At 43.7% G+C, this 27,527-nt stretch overlaps 1 protein-coding gene across 5 annotated transcripts in view; it reads right to left on the bottom strand.

Annotated features, from left to right (window-relative positions):
- LOC106578196 (zinc finger protein 827) overlaps positions 1 to 27,527 on the bottom strand; it is a 53,700-nt gene that overhangs the window by 3,851 nt on the left and 22,322 nt on the right. For 3 of the 5 annotated variants that reach the window (XM_045711392.1, XM_045711395.1, XM_045711391.1), the window contains exons 2-9: positions 19,392 to 20,788; positions 19,161 to 19,312; positions 16,088 to 16,919; positions 15,650 to 15,898; positions 9,466 to 9,717; positions 3,436 to 3,570; positions 1,636 to 1,756; positions 1 to 110 (exon numbers count right to left, since the gene is read on the bottom strand). The exon at positions 1 to 110 is cut by the window's left edge and continues 160 nt beyond it. In XM_045711392.1, coding sequence (XP_045567348.1) covers positions 1 to 110; positions 1,636 to 1,756; positions 3,436 to 3,570; positions 9,466 to 9,717; positions 15,650 to 15,898; positions 16,088 to 16,919; positions 19,161 to 19,312; positions 19,392 to 20,541 — 3,001 coding nt within the window. In that variant the 5' untranslated portion in view covers positions 20,542 to 20,788. The remainder of the gene's footprint in view (positions 111 to 1,635; positions 1,757 to 3,435; positions 3,571 to 9,465; positions 9,718 to 15,649; positions 15,899 to 16,087; positions 16,920 to 19,160; positions 19,313 to 19,391; positions 20,789 to 27,527) is intronic. The other 2 variants (XM_045711393.1, XM_045711394.1) reach the window with 2 other exon arrangements.

The following is a 27,527-nucleotide window of genomic DNA, read 5'->3' as shown; positions in this document are numbered from 1 at the left end:
CACACACACTGCAGCGGAGAGTGAAAGCATCGCGCTCCCATTCGCTGTGCTCAGTCATGTGACCAAGGAACAGGCTCTGCCCCTCCAGCTCGAAACCGCACACGTGACACCTAAAGGGGAGGGGCAATGATCATCATAGTGTGATGTGTGTTGCCCGTAGTAGTATTTACCTGTAGTAGTAGTTACCTGTAGTAGTAGTTAACTGTAGTAGTAGTTACCTGTAGTAGTAGTTACCTGTAGTAGTATTTACCTGTAGTAGTAGTTACCTGTAGTAGTATTTACCTGTAGTAGTATTTACCTGTAGTAGTAGTTACCTGTAGTAGTAGTTACCTGTAGTAGTATTTACCTGTAGTAGTATTTACCTGTAGTAGTAGTAGTTACCTGTAGTTACCTGTAGTAGTATTTACCTGTAGTAGTAGTTACCTGTAGTAGTATTTACCTGTAGTAGTAGTAGTTACCTGTAGTTACCTGTAGTAGTATTTACCTGTAGTAGTAGTTACCTGTAGTAGTATTTACCTGTAGTAGTAGTAGTTACCTGTAGTAGTAGTTACCTTTAGTAGTAGTTACCTGTAGTAGTTACCTGTAGTAGTAGTTACCTGTAGTAGTAGTTACCTGTAGTAGTAGTAGTAGTTACCTGTAGTAGTATTTACCTGTAGTAGTAGTTACCTTTAGTAGTATTTACCTGTAGCAGTAGTTACCTGTAGTAGTATTTACCTGTAGTAGTAGTTACCTGTAGTAGTATTTACCTGTAGTAGTAGATACCTGTAGTAGTAGTAGTAGTAGTTACCTGTAGTAGTAGTTACCTGTAGTAGTATTTACCTGTAGTAGTAGTTACCTGTAGTAGCAGTTACCTGTAGTAGTAGTAGTTACCTGTAGTAGTAGTTACCTGTAGTAGTATTTACCTGTAGTAGTAGATACCTGTAGTAGTAGTAGTTACCTGTAGTAGTAGTTACCTGTAGTAGTATTTACCTGTAGTAGTAGTTACCTGTAGTAGCAGTTACCTGTAGTAGTAGTTACCTGTAGTAGTAGTATTTACCTGTAGTAGTAGTTGAAGCCAGTGGTGTGTGTTACCTGTAGTAGTAGTTACCTGTAGTAGTAGTTACCTGTAGTAGTAGTTACCTGTAGTAGTAGTAGTAGTATTTACCTGTAGTAGTAGTTACCTGTAGTAGTAGTTACCTGTAGAAGTAGTTACCTGTAGTAGTAGTGGAAGCCAGTGGTGTGTGTTACCTGTAGTAGTATTTACCTGTAGTAGTATTTACCTGTAGTAGTAGTTACCTGTAGTAGTAGTTACCTGTAGTAGTAGTTACCTGTAGTAGTAGTAGTTACCTGTAGTAGTAGTTACCTGTAGTAGTAGTATTTACCTGTAGTAGTAGTGGAAGCCAGTGGTGTGTGTTACCTGTGGTGTCAGTGGTGTGTGTTACCTGTAGTAGTAGTGGAAGCCAGTGGTGTGTGTTACCTGTAGTAGTAGTTACCTTTAGTAGTAGTTACCTGTAGTAGTTACCTGTAGTAGTAGTTACCTGTAGTAGTATTTACCTGTAGTAGTAGTAGTTACCTGTAGTAGTAGTTACCTGTAGTAGTATTTACCTGTAGTAGTAGTAGTTACCTGTAGTAGCAGTTACCTGTAGTAGCAGTTACCTGTAGTAGTAGTGGAAGCCGGTGGTGTGTGTCTTAGCAGTGTGTGAGGCCAGGTGATGGTTGAGACTCCTCTGACACTGGGCTTGGTATGAACACACTGGACACCTATACCTACTGACTACTGGGAGAGAGGGAGGAAGGAGGGGAGGGAGGAGGGGGAGGGAGGAGGGGTAAGACAGAGAGGGAGGAGGGGTAAGGCAGAGAGGGAGGAGGGGTAAGGCAGAGAGGGAGGAGGGGTAAGACAGAGAGGGAGGAGGGGTAAGGCAGAGAGGGAGGAGGGGTAAGGCAGAGAGGGAGGAGGGGTAAGACAGAGAGGGAGGAAGGAGGGGGAGGGAGGAGGGGTAAGACAGAGAGGGAGGGGGTAAGGCAGAGAGGGAGGAGGGGTAAGACAGAGAGGGAGGAGGGGTAAGGCAGAGAGGGAGGAGGGGTAAGGCAGAGAGGGAGGAGGGGTAAGACAGAGAGGGAGGAGAGGTAAGACAGAGAGGGAGGAGGGGTAAGACAGAGAGGGAGGAGGGGTAAGGCAGAAAGGGAGGAGGGGTAAGGCAGAGAGGGAGGAGGGGTAAGGCAGAGAGGGAGGAGGGGTAAGACAGAGAGGGAGGAGGGGTAAGGCAGAGAGGGAGGAGGGGTAAGACAGAGAGGGAGGAAGGAGGGGGAGGGAGGAGGGGTAAGACAGAGAGGGAGGAGGGGTAAGGCAGAGAGGGAGGAGGGGTAAGACAGAGAGGGAGGAGGGGTAAGGCAGAGAGGGAGGAGGGGTAAGGCAGAGAGGGAGGAGGGGTAAGACAGAGAGGGAGGAGAGGTAAGACAGAGAGGGAGGAGGGGTAAGACAGAGAGGGAGGAGGGGTAAGGCAGAGAGGGAGGAGAGGTAAGACAGAGAGGGAGGAGGGGTAAGACAGAGAGGGAGGAGGGGTAAGACACAGAGGGAGGAGGGGTAAGACAGAGAGGGAGGAGGGGTAAGGCAGAGAGGGAGGAGGGGTAAGGCAGAAAGGGAGGAGGGGTAAGACAGAGAGGGAGGAGGGGTAAGACAGAGAGGGAGGAGGGGTAAGGCAGAGAGGGAGGAGAGGTAAGACAGAGAGGGAGGAGGGGTAAGGCAGAGAGGGAGGAGAGGTAAGACAGAGAGGGAGGAGGGGTAAGGCAGAGAGGGAGGAGGGGTAAGGCAGAGAGGGAGGAGAGGTAAGACAGAGAGGGAGGAGGGGTAAGGCAGAGAGGGAGGAGGGGTAAGGCAGAGAGGGAGGAGAGGTAAGACAGAGAGGGAGGAGGGGTAAGGCAGAGAGGGAGGAGGGGTAAGACAGAGAGGGAGGAGAGGTAAGACAGAGAGGGAGGAGAGGTAAGACAGAGAGGGAGGAGGGGTAAGGCAGCTTGCGTGAGAACAAATAGGATTACTGGACAGGTGCTGGATTAACCTTTAACTTTAGAGCCCGTTATTTGAGCTCTGACCTCTATAACCCCACAGGGTGCTATTTGACCTTTAACCCCACAGGGTGCTATTTAACCTCTAACCCCACAGGGTGCTATTTAACCTCTAACCCCACAGGGTGCTATTTGACCTTTAACCCCACAGGGTGCTATTTAACCTCTAACCCCACAGGGTGATATTTAACCTCTAACCCCACAGGGTGCTATTTAACCTCTAACCCCACAGGGTGCTATTTGACCTCTAACCCCACAGGGTGCTATTTGACCTCTAATAAAATAGTCTATTTTTTGCTCCACAGGCTTTATTGTTATTGACTCAACCAGTGCATGTGTCCCATACGGTGCCATATTACCTACATAGGGTCCACAGCCAGTGTGTTCACCTACCGTGCTGTGGTTTGTCTAGGGAGGACTGAGTAGGGTCCCGCTGGTCCGGGAGGGTACAGTGTGTAAACGGCTTCTCCACCACAGGACTACAGAACGATTCGTTTCCTTTCAGCTCGTTGGCTTTGCAGACTTTTTCTGAAGAGAAACAAGAGTCAAATGTAAGTTACCTAGACCGCTGTAGCATTTCACAGCTACATTTAGTTACCTAGACCGCTGTAGCATTTCACAGCTACATTTAGTTACGTAGACCGCTGTGGTATTTCACAGCTACATTTAGTTACCTAGATCGCTGTAGCATTTCACAGCTACATTTAGTTACGTAGACCGCTGTAGTATTTCACAGCTACATTTAGTTACCTAGACCGCTGTAGCATTTCACAGCTACATTTAGTTACCTAGACCGCTGTAGCGTTTCATAGCTACATTTAGTTACCTAGACCGCTGTAGCATTTCACAGCTACATTTAGTTACCTAGACTGCTGTAGTATTTCACAGCTACATTTAGTTACCTAGACCGCTGTAGCGTTTCACAGCTACATTTAGTTACCTAGACCGCTGTAGCATTTCACAGCTACATTTAGTTACCTAGACCGCTGTAGTATTTCACAGCTACATTTAGTTACCTAGACCGCTGTAGTATTTCACAGCTACATTTAGTTACCTAGACCGCTGTAGCATTTCACGGCTACATTTAGTTACCTAGACCGCTGTAGCATTTCACAGCTACATTTAGTTACCTAGATCGCTGTAGCATTTCACAGCTACATTTAGTTACCTAGACCGCTGTAGCATTTCACAGCTACATTTAGTTACCTAGACCGCTGTAGTATTTCACAGCTACATTTAGTTACCTAGACCGCTGTAGTATTTCATAGCTACATTTAGTTACGTAGACCGCTGTAGTATTTCACAGCGACATTTAGTTACCTAGACCGCTGTAGCATTTCACAGCTACATTTAGTTACCTAGACCGCTGTAGTATTTCACAGCTACATTTAGTTACCTAGACCGCTGTAGTATTTCACAGCTACATTTAGTTACCTAGACCGCTGTAGCATTTCACGGCTACATTTAGTTACCTAGACCGCTGTAGCATTTCACAGCTACATTTAGTTACCTAGACCGCTGTAGCATTTCACAGCTACATTTAGTTACCTAGACCGCTGTAGCATTTCACAGCTACATTTAGTTACCTAGACCGCTGTAGCGTTTCACGGCTACATTTTGTGGTATAATTTCGGACACAAATGCTTTAATAACAAACTCTGGGAATACAACAATAACATTGTGGTTAACATATGACATACACTGAGTGGACAAAACATTAAGAACACCTGCTCTTTCCCTGAGACTGACCAGGTGAATCGAAATCAGTGTAGATGAAGGGGAGGAGACAGGTTAAATAAAAAAATTGTAAGCCTTGATACAATTGAGACATGGATTGTGTATGTTTGCCATTCAGAGGGTGAATGTGCAAGACATAAATATTTAAGTACCTTTGAACGGGGTATGGTGTTAGGTGCCAGGCGCACCGGTTTGTGTCAAGAACTGCAACGCTGCTGGGTTTTTCACACTCAACAGCTTCCTGTGTGTATCAACAATGGTCCACCACCCAAAGGAGGGCCAACCAACTTGACACAACTGTGGGAAGCATTGGAGTCAACGTGGGCCAGCATCCCTGTGGAACGCTTTCGACACCTTGTAGAGTCCATGACCCGATGAATTGATGCTGTTCTGAGGGCAATATTATGAAGGTGTCCTTAATGTTTTGTACATGCAAGCGTATACTGTGTGTACCTGACAGTTGGTAGAAGGTTCAAGAGTGTAGTAGAAGGTTCTAGAGTGTAGTTAGAAGATTCTAGAGTGTAGTAGAAGGTTCTAGAGTGTAGTAGAAGGCTGTTGAATGTGGTGGTTGTACCTGACAGTTGGTAGAAGGTTCTAGAGTGTAGTAGAAGGTTCTAGAGTGTAGTAGAAGGCTGTTGAGTGTGGTGGTTGTATCTGACAGTTGGTAGAAGGTTCTAGAGTGTAGTAGAAGGCTGTTGAGTGTGGTGGTTGTATCTGACAGTTGGTAGAAGGTTCTAGAGTGTAGTAGAAGGCTGTTGAGTGTGGTGGTTGTATCTGACAGTTGGTAGAAGGTTCTAGAGTAGGGGTGTCAAACATACGGCTCACGGGGTGATTTGAATTAAAAAAATTCTAATACAAAATTTGGGGGGAAATTAACTCAAAATACTTTAAAATGACTAAAACCAAATCGAAACTGTGTAGAAATTATAATGGACCCTCACTGAACAAAAACATAAATGCAACATGCAACAATTTCAAAGATTTCACTGATTTACAGGTCATATAAGGAAATCAGTCAATTGAAATAAATTCATTAGGGCCTAATCTATGGATTTCACATGACTGGGAATACAGATATGAATCTGTTGGTCACAGATGCCTAAAATAAAAGGTAGGGGTGTGGATCAGGAAACCAGTCAGTATCTGGTGAGACCATTTTCCTCATGCAGCGCTACACATCTCCTTCACATAGAGTTGATCAGGCTGTTGATTGTGTCCTGTGGAATGTTGTCCCACAAACCTCCAGGAGGGGTATCTCTCCAGGAACAGGGTTGGAGTTAAAACCTACAGGAGGGTATCTCTCCAGGAACAGGGTTGGAGTTAAAACCTACAGGAGGGGTATCTCTCCAGGAACAGGGTTGGAGTTAAAACCTACAGGAGGGTATCTCTCCAGGAACAGGGTTGGAGTTAAAACCTACAGGAGGATATCTCTCCAGGAACAGGGTTGGAGAGCCCTGTTTTAGAGTGTTGTGGGTACAAAGATCAACTGTACTGGTTGTTCAGGCTCTGATCTTGTCCTCCATCTTGATTACTGTCTGGTAATGTGGTCATGTGCAGCAAAGAAAGACCTATCAAAGCTGCAGCTGGTTCAGAACAAGAGCAGCACGGCCTGCCCTTAACTGCACACGGAGAACTAACACAGTCTTTCATGGCTGAGGGTTGAGGAGAAATTAACTACTATATCTGTGTGTTTAAAATGCCTAACCACTAATCTATTAGCATCCACTTCAAAACAGACATACAAAAAACCCCAGCAGAAACACCACCAAGGGTTTCTACACTGTACACAAACCAAAAAAACAGATTTAATGTGTTACTCAGTGATGTATAGAGTCATCATGGAATGATCTGTTACCAGAGGTTACTCAGTGATGTATAGAGTCATCATGGAATGATCTGTTACCAGAGGTTACTCAGTGATGTATAGAGTCATCATGGAATGATCTGTTACCAGAGGTTACTCAGTGATGTATAGAGTCATGTCATCATGGAATGATCTGTTACCAGAGGTTACCCAGTGATGTATAGAGTCATCATGGAATGATCTGTTACCAGAGGTTACTCAGTGATGTATAGAGTCATCATGGAATGATCTGTTACCAGAGGTTACCCAGTGATGTATAGAGTCATCATGGAATGATCTGTTACCAGAGGTTACCCAGTGATGTATAGAGTCATCATGGAATGATCTGTTACCAGAGGTTACTCAGTGATGTATAGAGTCATCATGGAATGATCTGTTACCAGAGGTTACTCAGTGATGTATAGAGTCATCATGGAATGATCTGTTACCAGAGGTTACTCAGTGATGTATAGAGTCATCATGGAATGATCTGTTACCAGAGGTTACTCAGTGATGTATAGAGTCATCATGGAATGATCTGTTACCAGAGGTTACTCAGTGATGTATAGAGTCATCATGGAATGATCTGTTACCAGAGGTTACTCAGTGATGTATAGAGTCATCATGGAATGATCTGTTACCAGAGGTTACTCAGTGATGTATAGAGTCATCATGGAATGATCTGTTACCAGAGGTTACTCAGTGATGTATAGAGTCATCATGGAATGATCTGTTACCAGAGGTTACTCAGTGATGTATAGAGTCATCATGGAATGATCTGTTACCAGAGGTTACTCAGTGATGTATAGAGTCATCATGGAATGATCTGTTACCAGAGGTTACTCAGTGATGTATAGAGTCATCATGGAATGATCTGTTACCAGAGGTTACTCAGTGATGTATAGAGTCATCATGGAATGATCTGTTACCAGAGGTTACTCAGTGATGTATAGAGTCATCATGGAATGATCTGTTACCAGAGGTTACTCAGTGATGTATAGAGTCATCATGGAATGATCTGTTACCAGAGGTTACTCAGTGATGTATAGAGTCATCATGGAATGATCTGTTACCAGAGGTTACTCAGTGATGTATAGAGTCATCATGGAATGATCTGTTACCAGAGGTTACTCAGTGATGTATAGAGTCATCATGGAATGATCTGTTACCAGAGGTTACTCAGTGATGTATAGAGTCATCATGGAATGATCTGTTACCAGAGGTTACTCAGTGATGTATAGAGTCATCATGGAATGATCTGTTACCAGAGGTTACTCAGTGATGTATAGAGTCATCATGGAATGATCTGTTACCAGAGGTTACTCAGTGATGTATAGAGTCATCATGGAATGATCTGTTACCAGAGGTTACTCAGTGATGTATAGAGTCATCATGGAATGATCTGTTACCAGAGGTTACTCAGTGATGTATAGAGTCATCATGGAATGATCTGTTACCAGAGGTTACTCAGTGATGTATAGAGTCATCATGGAATGATCTGTTACCAGAGGTTACTCAGTGATGTATAGAGTCATTTCATGGAATGATCTGTTACCAGAGGTTACTCAGTGATGTATAGAGTCATCATGGAATGATCTGTTACCAGAGGTTACTCAGTGATGTATAGAGTCATCATGGAATGATCTGTTACCAGAGGTTACTCAGTGATGTATAGAGTCATCATGGAATGATCTGTTACCAGAGGTTACTCAGTGATGTATAGAGTCATCATGGAATGATCTGTTACCAGAGGTTACCCAGTGATGTATAGAGTCATCATGGAATGATCTGTTACCAGAGGTTACTCAGTGATGTATAGAGTCATCATGGAATGATCTGTTACCAGAGGTTACTCAGTGATGTATAGAGTCATCATGGAATGATCTGTTACCAGAGGTTACTCAGTGATGTATAGAGTCATCATGGAATGATCTGTTACCAGAGGTTACTCAGTGATGTATAGAGTCATCATGGAATGATCTGTTACCAGAGGTTACTCAGTGATGTATAGAGTCATCATGGAATGATCTGTTACCAGAGGTTACTCAGTGATGTATAGAGTCATCATGGAATGATCTGTTACCAGAGGTTACTCAGTGATGTATAGAGTCATCATGGAATGATCTGTTACCAGAGGTTACTCAGGCAAAAAGCAAGTTTAGCTTTAAAAAATGATAAAAACATCTTGTATCACAGCACCTCTCCTCTTTCTAAAACTCTCATTTAACTGGATATATGAAGCATATGAATAGTGTGTAAATAGTATTTTTGTTGTCTCTTGGTGTCTTCACAATATTTAACTCTTTATTTTTTATGTTCTTGTCTATAACTGTTCTGTACTTTGTCATGTATTTGTACGTTTTATGTGGACCCCAGGAAGAGTAGCTGCTGCATGTGCAGTAGCCAATAGGCGATCCTAATAAACTAAACCTGACAGTTGGTAGAAGGTTCTAGAGTGTTGGTAGAAGGTTCTAGAGTGGTGTGGGTACCTGACAGTTGGTAGAAGGTTCTAGAGTGTTGGTAGAAGGTTCTAGAGGGTTATGGGTACCTGACAGTTGGTAGAAGGTTCTAGAGTGTTGGTAGAAGGTTCTAGAGGGTTGTTGGTACCTGACAGTTGGTAGAAGGTTCTAGAGTGTTGTGGATACCTGACAGTTTGTAGAAGGTTCTAGAGTGTTGGTAGAAGGTTCTAGAGGGTTATGGGTACCTGACAGTTTGTAGAAGGTTCTAGAGTGTTGGTAGAAGATTCTAGAGGGTTATGGGTACCTGACAGTTGGTAGAAGGTTCTAGAGTGTTGGTAGAAGGTTCTAGAGTGTTGGTAGAAGGTTCTAGGGTGTTGTTGGTACCTGACAGTTGGTAGAGGAGAGCAGAGGCCATTTTGACTGAGATGTCCTGGGAGAAGAGATCTCTCTGGAACAGATCCTCGTCTTCTTTAGGGAGGAGAGGGGCAGGGGGTGTCTTCTCACCCCTCCCGGGTTCCGCTCGTTCCCCTGGGGTCAGGACAGGGTCAGGTGTCACGCTGGGGGTCAGGGGGTCAATCTCCATAGGCTCCTCCTCCTCTTTCACCTTTAAACCCTGGACCACCACTTCCTGCTTCTCTGTGATTGGTGGAAGAGGGAGGAGGAGCAAGCACAAGGGACAGGGAGTCTATGTGTGTGTTATACAGTATATGGACACCTGCTTGTCCAACATCTCATTCCAAAATCATGGGCATTAATATGGAGCTGGTCCCCACTTTGCTGCTATAACAGCCTCCACTCTTCTGGGAAGGCTTTCCACTAGATGTTGGAACATTGCTGCGGGGACTTGCTTCCATTCAGCCACAAGAGCATTAGTCAGTTTGCACACTGATGTTGGGCGATTAGGCCCGTCTCGCAGTCGCCGTTCCAATTCATCCCAAAGGTGTTCAATGGGGTTGAGGTCAGGGCTCTGTGCAGACCAGTCAAGTTCTTCCACACTGATCTTGACAAACCATTTTTGTATGGACCTCGCTTTGTGCATGGGGGCATTGCACCTGTACATAGCCCATCTGTAAATAGCCCACCCAACTACCTCATCCCCATCCTGATTTTTATTTATTTATTTATTTATTTGCTCCTTTTCACCCCAGTATCTCTACTTGCACATTCATCTTCTGCACATCTACCATTCCGGTGTTTTACTTGCTATATTGTAATTATTTCACCACTACGGCCTATTTATTGCCTTACCTCCCTTATCTTACCTCATTTGCACACACTGTACTGTGTTATTGACTGTATGTTTGTTTATCCCATGTGTAACTCTGTGTTGTTGTTTGTGTCGCACTGCTTTGCTTTATCTTGGCCAGGTCGCAGTTGTAAATGAGAACTTGTTCTCAACTAGCCTACCTGGTTAAATAAAAATAAAATCTTATTTTTACATTTTTATTTTTTTATTGTCATGCTGAAACAGGAAAGGGCCTTCCCCAAACTGACGCCACAAAGTTGGAAGCACAGAATCATCTAGAATGTCATTGTATGTTGTAGCGTTCAGATTTCCCTTCACAGTGAACTAAGGGGCCTGAACCATGGAAAACAGCCCCAGACCATTATTCCTCCTCCACCAAACTTTACAGTTGGCACTATGCATTGGGGCAGGAGGTAGCGTTCTCCTGGCATCCACCAAACCCAGATTCGCCCATTGGACTGCCAGATAGTGTGATTCATAACTGCAGAGAACACGTTTCCACTCCTCCAGAGTCCAATAGTGGTGAGCTTTACACCACTCCAGCCGATGCTTGGCATTGTGCATGGTGATCTTAGGCTTGTGTTTGGCTGCTCGGCCATGGAAACCCATTTCGGCCGTGGAAACCCACAAACAGTTCTTGTGCTGACGTTGCTTCCAGAGGCAGTTCAAATCAAATTACATTTTACTGGTCGCATTTAGCAGATGTTATTGCGGGTATAGTGAAATGTTTGTGTTCCTAGCTCCAACAGTGAGGTATTATCAAACAATACACAACAATACACACACATCTAACAGTTAAATAATGGAATTAAGAAATAAATATTAGGACGAGCAATGTCGGAGTCCAGAGTATAAACACAATATATAAATATATATATATGTGAAAAAAATATATATGTGTGTGTGAAAAAAATATATATATGTGTGTGTGTATATGTGTATGTGAGATGGGCTGTATAGACATTATGGAGTATAAACACAATATATATATATATATGTGTGTGTGTGTGTGTGTGTGTGTGTGTGTGTGTGTGTGTGTGTGTGTGTGTGTGTGTGTGTGTGTGTGTGTGTGTGTGTGATGGGATGTATAGACATTATGGATAGAATATGTAATATGTAGGATAAAACAGTGGTGGAAAAATTACAATAAAAAAGTACTCAATTGTAAAAGTAAAGATACTTTAATGAGTCTGCCTGATCAGAGGCAGGAGGGAAAAACCTTGGAATGAGTAGGTGTGTACAAACCTTTGACTGGTACAGTATATAATGTATATATAGTGTATATATAGTGTATATAATGTATATATAGTGTATATATAGTATATATAGTGTATATGTGTATATATAGTGTATATAATGTATATGTGTATATATAGTGTATATAATGTGTATATATAGTGTATATGTGTATATATATATGTATATAATGTATATGTGTATATATATTGTGTATATATAGTGCTTATGATGTATACATATTGTGTATATGTGTATTTATATGTGCATATATAGTGTATATATAGTGTATATAATGTATATATAGTGTATATATATGTATATGTGTATATATAGTGTATATAATCTATATATGTGTGTATATATATATATATAGTGTATATATAGTGCATATAATGTATATATAGTGTATATGTGTATATATGTGTATTTATGTGTATATATAGTGTATATAAGGTATATATAGTGTATAAGTGTATATATAGTGTATATAATGTATATGTGTATATATAGTGTATATAATGTATATGTGTATATATAGTGTATATGTATATATATAGTGTCGATGTATATATATAGTGTCGATGTATATATATAGTGTCGATGTGTATATATAGTGTCGATGTGTATATATTGTGTGTATGTGTATATATAGTGTATATATAATGTATATGTGTATATATTGTGTATATATAGTGTATATGTTTATATGTGTATATATATGTGTATAAATATATAGTGTACATATAGTGTATATCTATAGTGTATATGTGTATATATATATATGTATATACAGTATATATAGTGTATATGTGTATATATGTATAGTGTACATGTAATGTATATGTGTGTGTATATATATATATATATAGAAAAGAGAGAGAGAGAGAGAGAGAGAGAGAGAGAGAGAGAGAGAGAGAGAGAGAGAGAAATATATAGCGCATATATAGTGTATATGTGTATACAGTTGAAGTTGGAAGTTTACATACACTTAGGTTGGAGTCATTAAAACTCGTTTTTCAACCACTCCACAAATTTCTTGTTAACAAACTATAGTTTTGGCAAGTCGGTTAGGACATCTACTTTGTGCATGACACAAGTAATTTTTCCAACAATTGTTTACAGATTATTTCACTTATAATTCACTGTATCACAATTCCAGTGGGTCAGAAGTTTACATACACTAAGTTGACTGTGCCTTTAAACAGCTTGGAAAATTCCAGAAAATGATGTCATGGCTTTAGAAGATTCTGATAGGCTAAGTGACATAATTTGAGTCAATTGGAGGTGTACCTGTGGATGTATTTCAAGGCCTACCTTCAATCTCAGTGCCTCTTTGCTTGACATCATGGGAAAATCAAAAGAAATCAGCCAATACCTCAGAAAACAAATTGTAGACTTGGTTCATCCTTGGGAGCAATATCCAAATGCCTGAAGGTACCACGTTCATCTGTACAAACAATAGTACACAAGTATAAACACCATGGGACCATGCAGCCGTCATACCACTCAGGAAGGAGACGCGTTCTGTCTCCTAGAGATGAACGTACTTTGGTGCGAAAAGTGCAAATCAATCCCAGAACAACAGCAAAGGACCTTGTGAAGATGCTGGAGGAAACAGGTACAAAAGTATCTATATCCACAGTAAAACGAGTCCTATATCGACATAACCTGAAAGGCCGCTCAGCAAGGAAGAAGCTGCTGCTCCAAAACCGTCATAAAAAAGCCAGACTACGGTTTGCAACTGCACATGAGGACGAAGATCGTACTTTTTGGAGAAATGTCCTCTGGTCTGATGAAACAAAAATAGAACAGTTTGGCCATAATGACCATCGTTATGTTCGGAGGAAAAAGGGGTAGGCTTGCAAGCCGAGGAACACCATCCCAACCGTGAAGCACGGGGGTGGCAGCATCATGTTGTGGGGGTGCTTTGCTGCAGGAGGGACTGGTGCAATTCACAAAATAGATGGCATCATGAGGCAGGAAAATTATGTGGATATATTGAAGCAACATCTCAAGACATTTGTCAGGAAGTTAAAGCTTGGTCGCAAATGGGTCTTCCAAATGGACAATGACCCCAAGCATACTTCCAAAGTTGTGGCAAAATGGCTTAAGGACAAAAAGTCAAGGTATTGGAGTGGCCAGCACAAAGCCCTGACCTCAATCCTATAGAACATTTGTGGGCAGAACTGAAAAAGCGTGTGCGAGCAAGGAGGCCTACAAACCTGACTCAGTTACACCAGCTCTGTCAGGAGGAATGGGCCAAAATTCACCCAACTTATTATGGGAAGCTTGTGGAAGGCTACCCGAAACATTTGACCCAAGTTAAACAATTTAAAGGCAATGCTACCAAATACGAATAGAGTGTATGTAAACTTCTGACCCACTGGGAATGTGATGAAAGAAATAAAAGCTGAAATAAATCATTCTCTTTACTATTATTCTGACATTTCACATTCTTAAAATAAAGTGGTGATCCTAACTGACCTAAGACAGGGCATTGTTACTAGGGTTAAATGTCAGGAATTGCGAAAAACTGAGTTTAAATGTATTTGGCTAAGGTATATGTAAACTTATGACTTCATCTGTATATGTGTGTGTATATGTAGTGTATATGTGTATATATAGTGTGTATATATAGTGTATATGTGTATGTATATGTGTATATATAGTGTATATATAGTGTATATGTGTATGTATATGTATATATATAGTGTATATGTATATGTGTATATATAGTGTATATATATATATATAGTATATATGTATATGTGTATATATAGTATATATATAATTGTGTATATGTGTATATATAGTGTATGTATATATAGTGTGTATATAGTGTGTGTGTATATATAGTGTATATGTGTATATATAGTGTATATAGTGTGTATGTGTGTGTGTATATATAGTGTATATAGTGTATATGTGTGAACATATATATAGTGTATGTGTATATATATTGTATAAAGTGTGTATATATGGTGTATATGTATATGTGTATATAGTGTGTATATAGTGTATATATAATGTGTATGTGTGTGTGTGTATATATATAGTGTATATAGTGTGTATATATAGTGTATATATAGTATATATAGGGTATATGTGTAAATATAGTGTATATAGTGTGTGTATATATAGTGTATATGTGTATATATAGTGTGTATATAGTGTATATATAGTGTATATATAGGGTATATGTGTATATATAGTGTATATAGTGTGTGTATATATAGTGTATAGTGTGTATATAGTGTGTATATATAGTGTGTATATAGTGTATTTATAGTGTATATAGTGTGTATATATAGTGTATATATAGTGTATATGTGTATATATATAGTGTATATAGTGTGTGTATATATATATATAGTGTATATGTGTATATATAGTGTGTAGATAGTGTATATATAGTGTATATAGTGAGTGTATATATAGTGTATATAGTGTGTGTATATATAGTGTGTATATAGTGTATATATAGTGTATATATAGTGTATATGTGTATATATAGTGTATATGTGTATATATAGTGTATATATAGTGTATATATGGTGTATGTGTATATATAGTGTATATGTGTATATAGTCTATATATAGTGTATATATGGTGTATGTGTATATATAGTGTATATGTGTATATAGTGTATATATAGTGTGTATGTGTATATATAGTGTATATATAGTGTATATGTAGTGTATGTGTGTATATATAGTGTATATATAGTGTATATATAGTGTATGTGTGTATTTATAGTGTATATATAGTGTGTATGTGTATATATAGTCTATATATAGTGTATGTGTATAAATAGTGTATATATAGTGTATATATAGTGTATATATAGTGTGTATGTGTATATATAGTTTATGTGTATATATATAGTGTATATATAGTGTATATATAGTGTATATGTGTATATATAGTGTATGTGTATATATAGTGTATATATAGTGTGTATGTGTATATATAGTGTATATATAGTGTATATATAGTGTATGTGTATATATAGTGTATATATAGTGTATGTGTATATATTGTGTATATATAGTGTATGTGTGTATATAGTGTGTATACCCTACCAGACAGTCTCCTGAGCAGTTCAGAAGCCACAGTGACACTGATGTCTTGCTCCAGCAGGCATCTGTCTCTCTCCTCCTCTGGTCGGGTGAGGTGGGCGGTCGGGGGCTCAGGACTAGCCCCAGGCCCGTCTGGAGAGAGAGCCAGACCAGGCTCACCTGCCTGCTGCTGCTGCCCAGGGCTCAGGCCCTCCTCCTGGGGCTCCTGCTTCACTATAGACCCAGGCTCTACCCCGGCCTGCTGGGTTGCTGCTACAGGAGGATAGAGGGGAGGGGAGTGACAGTTAGATATGCAGGTGTGTGTGTGTGTGTGTGTGTGTGTGTGTGTGTGTGTGTGTGTGTGTGTGTGTGTGTGTGTGTGTGTGTGTGTGTGTGTGTGTGTGTGTGTGTGTGTGTGTGTGTGTGTGTGTGTGTGTGTGTGTGTGTGTGTGTGTGTGTTACCTGAGAGTTTGATAAGCAGGTCAGAGGCGGTCTTCGTGTTGATGTCAGGGCTGAAGAGCGAGGTCGCCATGGGGATCACGATGGGGATGTGTGTGAGGGGTGTGTGTGTGAAAGGGCTGGGTGTGTGTGTGTTTGGTGTGTGTGTTCTGCGTTGGGGTGGAGAGGGGGAGTCAGGTGGGGTATTGGCCTTGCGCCTGTTCCTCTTGAGGGTGAGAGAGTGAGGGAGGGGGGAGAGATGGTGAGAGAGGAGAGGGGTTGAGAACTCCCTCTCTTGGGGTTCCTGTTTCACACAGACTTCTTTATCGCTCCCTTTTTCTCTCTCTCCCTCTCTCTCACCCTGCCTCTCTGCTTCTCTCTCGCCCTGCCTCTCTGCCTCTCTCTCACCCTGCCTCTCTCCCTCCCTCTCTCCCTCCAGGGCTTCTTGCTTCACAGTAGCAGGGTACAGAGGAGTTTGACTGGATGAGTAGCAGAGAGCAGTGTCTAGGGGTCTGGGGGAGAGTTGCACTCTACACCCAGGCTTCAACACGGCCTGCTCAGGGGAATGGCTCTTTCCCTCTCTATCTTCCTCGTTCTTTATCTCTCCCACCTTCTCCCTCTCCTCCTCTGTCTCTCTTTCCTCCTTCCCCTCGCCCTCTCTCTCCGTGTGTGTTTCCGGTGTGAGTGTGTGTGTGTCCTGCGTGGGAGTGTGTGTGTCCTGTGTGAGTGTGTTTGTGCCTCTGGGGTTAGTTCTCTGGTGGCGTCTCATGTGCAGCTTCAGGCTGAAGAGGCGGAGTGAGGTGAAAGGGCAAAGGTCACACTGAAACTCTTCCCCTTTCTCCTGCTGCCTGTGAACCTGAGAGAGAAAGAGACAGAGAGAAAGAGAGAGAGTTCATGACTTCATGACTATAAAGCATAATATTGAGATAATTGATGTGGATTCAACTAAAATATTTTGTCCATGTACTTGTGCGTGCAAATGTGTGTGTGTGTGTGTGTGTGTAAACCTTAATATGTGCTGTGAGGTGTGTGTGTGTGTGTGGGTGTAAACCTTAATATGTGCTGTGAGGTGTGTGTGTGTGTGTGTAAACCTTAATATGTGCTGTGAGGTGTGTGTGTGTGTGTGTGTGTGTGTAAACCTTCATATGTGCTGTGAAGTGTGTGTGTGTGTGTGTGTGTGTGTGTGTAAACCTTAATATGTGCTGTGAGGTGTGTGTGTGTGTGTGTGTGTACACCTTAATATGTGCTGTGAGGTGTGTGTGTGTGTGTGTAAACCTTAATATGTGCTGTGAGGTGTGTGTGTGTGTGTGTGTGTGTAAACCTTAATATGTGCTGTGAGGTGTGTGTGTGTGTGTGTGTGAACCTTAATATGTGCTGTGAGTGTGTGTGTGTGTGTGTGTGTGTGTGTGTGTGTGTGTGTGTGTGTGTGTGTGTGTGTGTGTGTGTGTGTGTGTGTGTGTGTGTGTGTGTGTGTGTGTGTGTGTGTGTGTGAACCTTAATATGTGCTGTGAGGTGTGTGTGTGTGTGTGAACCTTAATATGTGCTGTGAGTGTGTGTGTGTGTGTGTGTGTGTGAACCTTAATATGTGCTGTGAGGTGTGTGTGTGTGTGTGTGTGTGTGTAAACCTTAATATGTGCTGTGAGGTGTGTGTGTGTGTGTGTGTAAACCTTAATATGTGCTGTGAGGTGTGTGTGTGTGTGTGTGTGAACCTTAATATGTGCTGTGAGGTGTGTGTGTGTGTGTACACCTTAATATGTGCTGTGAGGTGTGTGTGTGTGTGTGTAAACCTTAATATGTGCTGTGAGGTGTGTGTGTGTGTGTGTGTGTGTGTGTGTGTGTGTGTGTGTGTGTGTGTGTGTGTGTGTGTGTGTGTGTGTGTGTGAACCTTAATATGTGCTGTGAGGTGTGTGTGTGTGTGTGTGTGTGTGTGTGTGTGTGTGTGTGTGTGTGTGTGTGTGTGTGTGTGTGTGTGTGTGTGTGTGTGTGTGAACCTTAATATGTGCTGTGAGGTGTGTGTGTGTGTGTGAACCTTAATATGTGCTGTGAGGTGTGTGTGTGTGTGTGTGTGTGTGAACCTTAATATGTGCTGTGAGGTGTGTGTGTGTGTGTGTGTGTGTGAACCTTAATATGTGCTGTGAGGTGTGTGTGTGTGTGTGTGTGTGTGTAAACCTTCATATGTGCTGTGAGGTGTGTGTGTGTGTGTGTGTGAACCTTAATATGTGCTGTGAGGTGTGTGTGTGTGTGTGTGTAAACCTTAATATGTGCTGTGAGGTGTGTGTGTGTGTGTGTGAACCTTAATATGTGCTGTGAAGTGTGTGTGTGTGTGTGTAAACCTTAATATGTGCTGTGAGTGTGTGTGTGTGTGTGTGTGTGTGTGTGTGTGTGTGTGTGTGTGTGTGTGTGTGTGTGTGTGTGTGTGTGTGTGAACCTTAATATGTGCTGTGAGGTGTGTGTGTGAACCTTAATATGTGCTGTGAGGTGTGTGTGTGTGTGTGAACCTTAATATGTGCTGTGAGGTGTGTGTGTGTGTGTGAACCTTAATATGTGCTGTGAGGTGTGTGTGTGTGTGTGAACCTTAATATGTGCTGTGAGGTGTGTGTGTGTGTGTGTAAACCTTAATATGTGCTGTGAGGTGTGTGTGTGTGTGTGTGTGTGTGTGTGTGAACCTTAATATGTGCTGTGAGGTGTGTGTGTGTGTAAACCTTAATATGTGCTGTGAGGTGTGTGTGTGTGTGAACCTTAATATGTGCTGTGAGGTGTGTGTGTGTGTGTGAACCTTAATATGTGCTGTGAGGTGTGTGTGTGAACCTAATTTGCTGTGAGGTGTGTGTGTGTGTGTGTAACCTTAATATGTGCTGTGAGGTTGTGTGTGTGTGTGAACCTTAATATGTGCTGTGAGGTGTGTGTGTGTGTGTGTAAACCTTAATATGTGCTGTGAGGTGTGTGTGTGTGTGTGTGTGAACCTTAATATGTGCTGTGAGGTGTGTGTGTGTGTGTGTGTGTGTGTGTGTGTGTGTGTGTGTGTGTGTGTGTGTGTGTGCGTGCGTGCGTGCGTGCGTGCGTGCGTGCGTGCGTGCGTGCGTGTGTGAGAGTAAACCTTCATGTGTGCTGTCAGGTTGTCCTTGCGCGCGCAACGGAAGGGACAGAGCTGACACTGTTGACTCTTTAACCCTGTGTGAACCGACATGTGCCTCCTCCAATAGCTCTTCCTCTTCATCTGTAGACCGCACACTGAACACTGGAATACACCTGGTGGAGGGAGGAGGCATGTCACGTTTCTATACTGTAACACTTTCCAATGAAATCCCTTTACACACAGACAGTCTACCTGCTGGTCCTCCAGGGTTGATCTCTCCCAGGGGGTTGGTGATCAGTAATGGATCCAGGCTGGGCATCTCCACCTGGGGCTGAAGAGGGGCTGAGCCCTGGTTCTCCTCTCTGGGGCTAGGCTCTGGCAACAGCCCCCTCTGGTTCTCCACTACCCTAGAGGAGCTCTGTTCTGTGAGTTGAGACTGAGGAGCGGGGGAGTGGAAGGAGTAGGGGGAGGTAGAGCGCTGCTGGCCTGAGCCTGTCACCTCTGACCCGGTGACCTTTGAACCCCGACCTCGCAGGTTGACCTTCTGGGACAGGGCAGTGAGGGTGGAGCTAGCGGAGGAGGAGGGAGCGGAGAGGGGGCTGGGGAAGGAGTCCAGGGTCAGACACAAGCCCTCCTGTAACCCTGCACCTCCTGCAGCTATAGAGGAGAGAGAGGGAGAGGAGGAGTGGACAAAGGAGGAAGAGAGGGAGGGAGAGGAGGAGGGGATAAAGGAGGAAGAAAGGGAGGAAGAGGAGGAGGGGATAAAGGAGGAAGAAAGGGAGGAAGAGGAGGAGGGGATAAAGGAGGAAGAAAGGGAGGAAGAGGAGGAGGGTGTCGTGGGCCTGTTGTGTAGCACAGCATTGGCTGCTGCTGCCCTTAGCCTCTGGATGGCTGAATCAGGGGAGAGGCGGCCCTCTTTACCTGCCGAGGAGCACCCGAGGCTGGGCCACACATCCAGCCCTGCCGGTCTCCCCTGGAAGTCCCTGGAGGAACACCCAGACACCTGCTGATTAGAGGAGACAGCAGCAGGAGAGGAGGAGGAGGAAGAGTTCTTGGCTACTCTCTGGGCTAGGGCGCTGAGCTGCAGAGAATGCTGGGAGAGAGGAGGGACATCTGGGAGTAAACCCAGCGGAGGAGAAGAGTCTCCTTCTCTTCCTCCTCCTCCTCCTCCTCCTCCTCCTTCTCTCCTTCCTCCCTTCATCCTTCCCTCTCCTCCCAGGGTCGTAACCCCAGGCTCCAGGGCACAGGGTGGGCTGGAAGCTAGCTCTCTACCCAGGCCTTGGAGAGGGTTCCCCCCACACAGCAGAGCCAGGATGGAGGAGAGGGACAGGTCCTTATCCAGAGGGTTATCCATGGTGTCCCGGCCTAACCCCAGACCCAGGCCTCGATCCTGGACGACCATGGAAGAGGAGGTGGGTGTTGGGGTAGTGTTGTGGTCCAGGGGGTTGAAGGTCAGAGGGATGGAGGAAGAGGAGGTGGGTGTTGGGGTAGTGTTGTGGTCCAGAGGGATGGAGGAAGAGGAGGAGGGCGTTGGGGTCAGAGATGGGGAGGTTTGGGGGAGGAAGGGCGGGTTCTTTCCTCTGTATCACTGACACAGCTCATCTCTTCTTCTACTGTGACTGTGTCTGCTGCCGGGGCCTTATCTCCATCTGATAGAGACAGAGATGGAGAGAGAGGGGGAGAGAGAGGGGGAGAGAGGGGAGGGAAAGAGGGGGAGAGAGAGGGGAGAGAGGGGGAGAGAGGGGAGGGAAAGGGAGAGAAAGAGTGAGAGGGAGCGAGAGAGAGAGACAGAGATGGAGAGAGAGAGGGAGAGAGAGGGGGAGGGAAAGAGGGAGGGAAAGAGGGGGAGAGAGAGGGGAGAAAGGGGGAGAGAGGGAGGGAAAGGGAGAGAAAGAGTGAGAGGGAGCGAGAGAGAGAGACAGAGATGGAGAGAGAGAGGGGAGAGAGAGGGGGAGGGAAAGAGGGGAGGGAAAGAGGGGGAGAGAGAGGGGAGAAAGGGGGAGAGAGGGGAGGGAAAGGGAGAGAAAGAGTGAGAGGGAGCGAGAGGGAGAGACAGAGATGGAGAGAGAGAGGGGAGAGAGAGGGGGAGGGAAAGAGGGAGGGAAAGAGGGGGGAGAGAGAGGGGAGAAAGGGGGGAGAGAGGGGAGGGAAAGGGAGAGAAAGAGTGAGAGGGAGCGAGAGGGAGAGACAGAGATGGAGAGAGAGAGGGGAGAGAGAGGGGGAGGGAAAGAGGGGAGGGAAAGAGGGGGAGAGAGAGGGGAGAAAGGGGGGAGAGAGGGGAGGGAAAGGGAGAGAAAGAGTGAGAGGGAGCGAGAGAGAGAGACAGAGATGGAGAGAGAGAGGGGAGAGAGAGGGGGAGAGAGGAGGGAAAGAGGGGGGAGAGAGAGGGGAGAAAGGGGGGGAGAGAGGGGAGGGAAAGGGAGAGAAAGAGTGAGAGGGAGCGAGAGAGAGAGACAGAGATGGAGAGAGAGAGGGGAGAGAGAGGGGGAGGGAAAGAGGGGAGGGAAAGAGGGGGAGAGAGAGGGGAGAAAGGGGGGAGAGAGGGGAGGGAAAGGGAGAGAAAGAGTGAGAGGGAGCGAGAGGGAGAGACAGAGATGGAGAGAGAGAGGGGAGAGAGAGGGGGAGAGAGGGGAGGGAAAGAGGGGGGAGAGAGAGGGGAGAAAGGGGGGGAGAGAGGGGAGGGAAAGGGAGAGAAAGAGTGAGAGGGAGCGAGAGGGAGAGAGAGAGAGACAGAGATGGAGAGAGAGGGGGGAGAGAGAGGGGGGGAGGGAGGGGAGGGAAAGGGAGAGAAAGAGAGAGATGGAGAGAGAGAGAGAGTGACCATGCTGCCACGGTGACCATGCTGCCACGGTGACCATGCTGCCACGGTGACCATGCTGCCACGGTGACCATGCTGCCACGGTGACCATGCTCCAGCAGCAGAGAGGTTACACATGGTCAAAGGTCATGAATAATCATGAGATCACACATTCAATTTTTTGAAGCCAATACATCAGACGTTATGATTGGCTCGCTGGTGACACTACCCTATGTCACAGACGACACTATTGATTGTTTAATCTCTATGGGTGAATCTCTAAAGGAAATACTTCTCAGATTCACCCCCTGTATGAGGGAGCAGGATGAGACGGGGAAACAGAATGTAAATGTAATTCTCAGATCAGACAGTAGTCTACAGTACAGCGTTATGAAATGACCTCAGATCAGACAGTAGTCTACAGTACAGCGTTATGAAATGACCTCAGATCAGACAGTAGTCTACAGTACAGCGTTATGAAATGATCTCAGATCAGACAGTAGTCTACTGTACAGCGTTATGAAATGACCTCAGATCAGACAGTAGTCTACAGTACAGCGTTATGAAATGACCTCAGATCAGACAGTAGTCTACTGTACGGCGTTATGAAATGACCTCAGATCAGACAGTAGTCTACAGCACAGCGTTATGAAATGACCTCAGATCAGACAGTAGTCTACTGTACGGCGTTATGAAATGACCTCAGATCAGCCACGTCCCAGCCATAAGGCCTGCTCATGGCTACAGCCACGTCCCAGCCATAAGGCCCGCTCATGGCTACAGCCACGTCCCAGCCATAAGGCCCGCTCATGGCTACAGCCACGTCCCAGCCATAAGGCCCGCTCATGGCTACAGCCACGTCCCAGCCATAAGGCCCGCTCATGGCTACAGCCACGTCCCAGCCATAAGGCCCGCTCATGGCTACAGCCACGTCCCAGCCATAAGGCCCGCTCATGGCTACAGCCACGTCCCAGCCATAAGGCCCGCTCATGGCTACAGCCACGTCCCAGCCATAAGGCCCGCTCATGGCTACAGCCACGTCCCAGCCATAAGGCCCGCTCATGGCTACAGCCACGTCCCAGCCATCATGGCTTTGAGGCAGAAGTTGACTCTCAGGAGTTAAATGGACATGGAGAGAGGCATTGTGGGTAGGTTTTGAAAACCTTTACCTTCACAGCACAGAACAAGTTTGTAATATGAATATGTGCTTCGTATTAATCACATAGACCGGAGGATGATATATTATCATACGTGTTCTGCTGTAGTCTACATTGATTTATTTTATTTGAAGTTATATTCAGATATTGTGATATCACAGCTGAGTGTGTGTGTGTGTGTGTGTGTGTGTGAAAATAGTAAGTGTCTAGAAAATTAGACTCTAAAGAAATTCAGACTACTGCAGCTATACTCAAGTATGTGGGCATACTGCAGTGGCATCTAAAATGCTGTACATTTCACCACCATAGATAGTAGGCTACTAGGCTGTTTACATCTGTCTGCTACATTGTGTTTGACACTTTTTTCCCCAATGTGTTCTGTGTCCTCGGAGCACCATAGATAACCACCCCCGTGCTCACTATGTGTTCTGGGACCTCCTGACTTACAAATTAAGCACTGGGTTTATCTGAATTGTAGCCTGACTACAACAAATTAATAAACAATTTAAAAACGGACATATCACATTTACATAAGTATTCAGACCCTTTTACTCAGTACTTTGTTGAAGTACCTTTGGCAGCGATTACAGCATAGAGTCTTCTTGGGTATGACGCTACAAGCTTGGCACACCTGTATTTTGGGGAGTTTCTCCCATTCGTCTCTGCAGATCCTCTCAAGCTCTGTCAGGTTGGATGGGGAGCATCGCTGCACAGCTATTTTCAGGTCTCTCCAGAGATGTTACAACTCCGGGCTCTGGCTGAGCCACTCAAGGACATTAAGACACTTGTCCCGAAGTCACTCCTGCGTTGTCTTGGCTGTGTACTTCGGGTTGTTGTCTGAGGTCCTAAGCACACTGGAGCAGGTTTTCATCAAGGATCTCTCTGTACTTTGCTACGTTCATCTTTCCCTCGATCCTGACTAGTCTCCCTGTCCCTGCTGCTGAAAAACATCCCCACAGCATAATGCTGCCACCACCATGCTTCACCGTAGGGATGGTATTGGCCAGGTGATGAGCAGTGCCTGGTTTCCTCCAGACGTGACGCTTGGCATTCAGGCCAATCTTGGTTTCATCAGACCAGAGAATCTTGTTTCTCATGGTCTGAGAGTCGTTTAGGTGCCTTTTACTGAGGAGTGACTTCCGTCTGGCCACTCTACCATTAAAGGCCTGATTGGTGGAGTGCTGCAGAGATGTTTTTCCTTCTGGAAGGTTCTCTCATCTCCACAGAGGAACTCTGGATCTCTGTCAGAGTGACCATCTGGTTCTTGGTCACCTCCCTGACCAAGGCCCTTCTCCCCTGATTGCTCAGTTTGGCCGGGCGGCCAGCTCTAGGAAGAGTCTTGGTGGTTCCAAACTCCTTCCATTTAAGAATGATGGAGACCACTGTGTTCTTGGGGACCTTCAATGCTGCAGACATTTGTTGGTACACTTCCCCAGATCTGTGCCTCGACACAATCCTGTCTCGGAGCTCTACTGACAATTCCTTTAACCTCATGGCTTGGTTTATGCTCTGACATGCACTGTCAACTGTGGGACCTTATATAGACAGGTGGGTGCCTTTCCAAATCATGTCCAATCAGTTGAATTTACCACAGGTGGACTCCAATCAAGTTGTAGAAACATCTCAAGGATGATCAATGGAAACAAGATGCACCTGAGCTCAATTTTGAGGCTCATAGCAAAGAGTCTGAACACTTATGTAAATAAGGTATTTTCAGTTTTTTTACATTTGTAATACTTTTGCAAACATTTCTAAAAACCTGTTTCGCTTTGTCATTATGGGATATTGTGTGTAGATTGATAAGGGGGAAAAAAATATATAATCTATTTTTAGAACAAGGTTTTAACGTAACAAAACGTTGAAATAGGGAAGGGATCTGAATACTTCCGAATGCACAATTATTATTTTTTTAAACAGTAAGATTACTTTTTAACTGCACTGCCCGTTTAATATTTCAGTCACCAGTAATGCTCGTGCCTTCTCTCCAGGCTCGTGCCTCCCAAAGCGTTTCAAAATTCAGCATCACATCGCAGTTTCTCAACGCACCCATACATACTGCGGGACAAGTTAGACACCGGTGTGCAGATCAGTAGCTTCAAACTGCAGTAATTTGTTAGGAGGGTGAGGAGTCATGTCAGTAATAAATGTAAAGCTCTATCACCGCTTTCAATAAGCCTGTGGCAGCACTCCCTGATAGATCACAATATAAAAATAATTGTAAGGAAAAAAAAAGATAAAAATATCCACACCACACCACACCCTAAAACATCTTCCTGCGGCCATGCCTCAAGTCTCTCATATGCGCGAGTAGATTCGATTTCACCAATCATCTTTGTGATGTTGTCACTTGATTTCCGTGGCCACTTCCTCAGTGTACTGTGCAATCTACTATCCCCCAAAGTAGAAAAGTTGACCTATTTTATTGGTCAGCTTGTCGAAAAAAAAAGAAATAGCCTATTCCAAACTGACTCTGGGACAGTTGTGGGACGATATATCCCAAATTCATACTACCAGGAGGCCTAGGCTTGCTCTACATGCTTTCTATTCATCGACAAATTCAATTGGGGATCATCAGCAAGCATATATCTTGAACCAAATACAATACATTCAGTTTTAGAAATGTTCAACACCAATTAGTTCATATCAACCCACTCAGACACCATTCGTAGTTCATTGCAGCTCAGTACGTCTGTTAGCCCATTACATTCTGATGCTGCGCTATACATTGCAGAGTCATCAGCATACATGACCACTCTTGCTTTGTTCATTACTGAAGGTGAATCATTAGTAAAGAGAGAGAAGAGAAGTGGGCCTAGGCAGCTTCCTTGAGGAACACCACAGGGTATACCTTTACTGTTTGAAAAGCTACCATTAAATAACACTTTTTTCCCTTCTCCTGGATAGATAGCTTTCCATCCAGGATAGAGCTGCAGACTTAAAACCATACAATTTGAGTTTACCTAGTAACGGATCATGATCAATTACATCAAAAGCAGCACTGAAATCCAGCAACACTGCACCAACTAACTTCCTGTCATCCAAACTCTTTAACCAATCCTCCGTCATTTGTGTTAAGGCCGTACTCGTAGAACGCCCATCTTTGTATGCATGCTAGAAACCCGTTATCAGACATGAGAAATAATCCATGATTTGTACACATTAAATTTTTTCCAATAATTTACTTAACACAGGCAGCAAGCTTATTAGGACGACTATTAGGAGCAGTGAAAGCAGTTTTTTTTTTTACTTTTGCAAACATGTGAAGAGTTAACTCATTTAATTAAAGTTCAATTCGTAACTAAATAGTTTTTTTTTTTTTTTCTATTGGAAGGATTTAATCATTTGTAATGATGTCTACTTATGTTTCTGTCTCCATTTGACATGGTAAATATATCCAATACAAAGAACATCTACATTTAAATGGTAATAATATTAATTTGCAAATATTCCCGTTAATTCCCATATATTCCCGTTAATTCCCATATATTCCCGTTAATTCCCATATATTCCTGTTAATTCCAACGGAAAGTTTCCACCTCTGAATATTCCCCAGAATGTGCAACCCTAGGTGTATGACATGGAGCCATCAGTTGGAATCATATCATTCCTCAACTTGTCCACTTTGCCTGTAAAATATTCATTAAAGAAGTTTGTGAGTGCCGTGTGGTTTTGTAATTAATATACCCTCTGATTCAACAAAAGAGGGCGGACATGTTGGAATTCCTACCCATAATAGCTTTCAACGTTCTCCACAGTTTTTTCCCCATTTACTGATAGAATCCCTTCTTCTTCCATTGTTTAGCTTGGTCACAAGATTTCTTAATTTACAATAACTTTGCTAATCAAACAGAGTGCCAGATTTATCTGCTGCTGTTTTGGTCTTTTAACGTTGAATCATTACATTTCTCAGCTCATCATCAATCCACGGGGCACCGTTTGACCTCAGAGTGAATTTTCTTAAAGGGGCATGCTTATCAGCTATTCTCATAAATAATTTCATAAACAAACTTTGTGACATTTCAGGATCATCCTTACTACACACTACTAACCATTTCACATTCTTAATCTAATCCACAAATGAGTCCTGATTGAACCCTCTGTAGGGCCTGTGGTAGATTAACTTAGGGCCAGCCTTTTTGTATTTTAGTTTTCCTAGTGAGTGCAACCAAGTTATGATCACTGTAACCTAGTGCCACTGATACATCTTCAGAACAACGTTCAGCCATGTTTGTAAAAATGTGATCCATACAAGTTGATGATGTAATACCAGACCTATTAGTGAACCTTCTGGTTGGTGATGTCATAACATGGGTCAGGTTGCATGGCAACAGAAATACGTTTCTTTCTCATTGGACAGTTGGTGTTAAAAAAATATATATACATATTCATAACTCCCCAAAAATATATTTCCCTATTTTCATCAGATATACAACA

The sequence above is a fragment of the Salmo salar genome, unplaced genomic scaffold (assembly GCF_905237065.1).
Source record: "Salmo salar unplaced genomic scaffold, Ssal_v3.1, whole genome shotgun sequence".
NCBI lineage: Eukaryota > Metazoa > Chordata > Actinopteri > Salmoniformes > Salmonidae > Salmo > Salmo salar.
The sequence above is the reverse complement of the archived record's forward strand: the minus strand, read 5'-3'. Positions and strand labels throughout refer to the sequence as shown.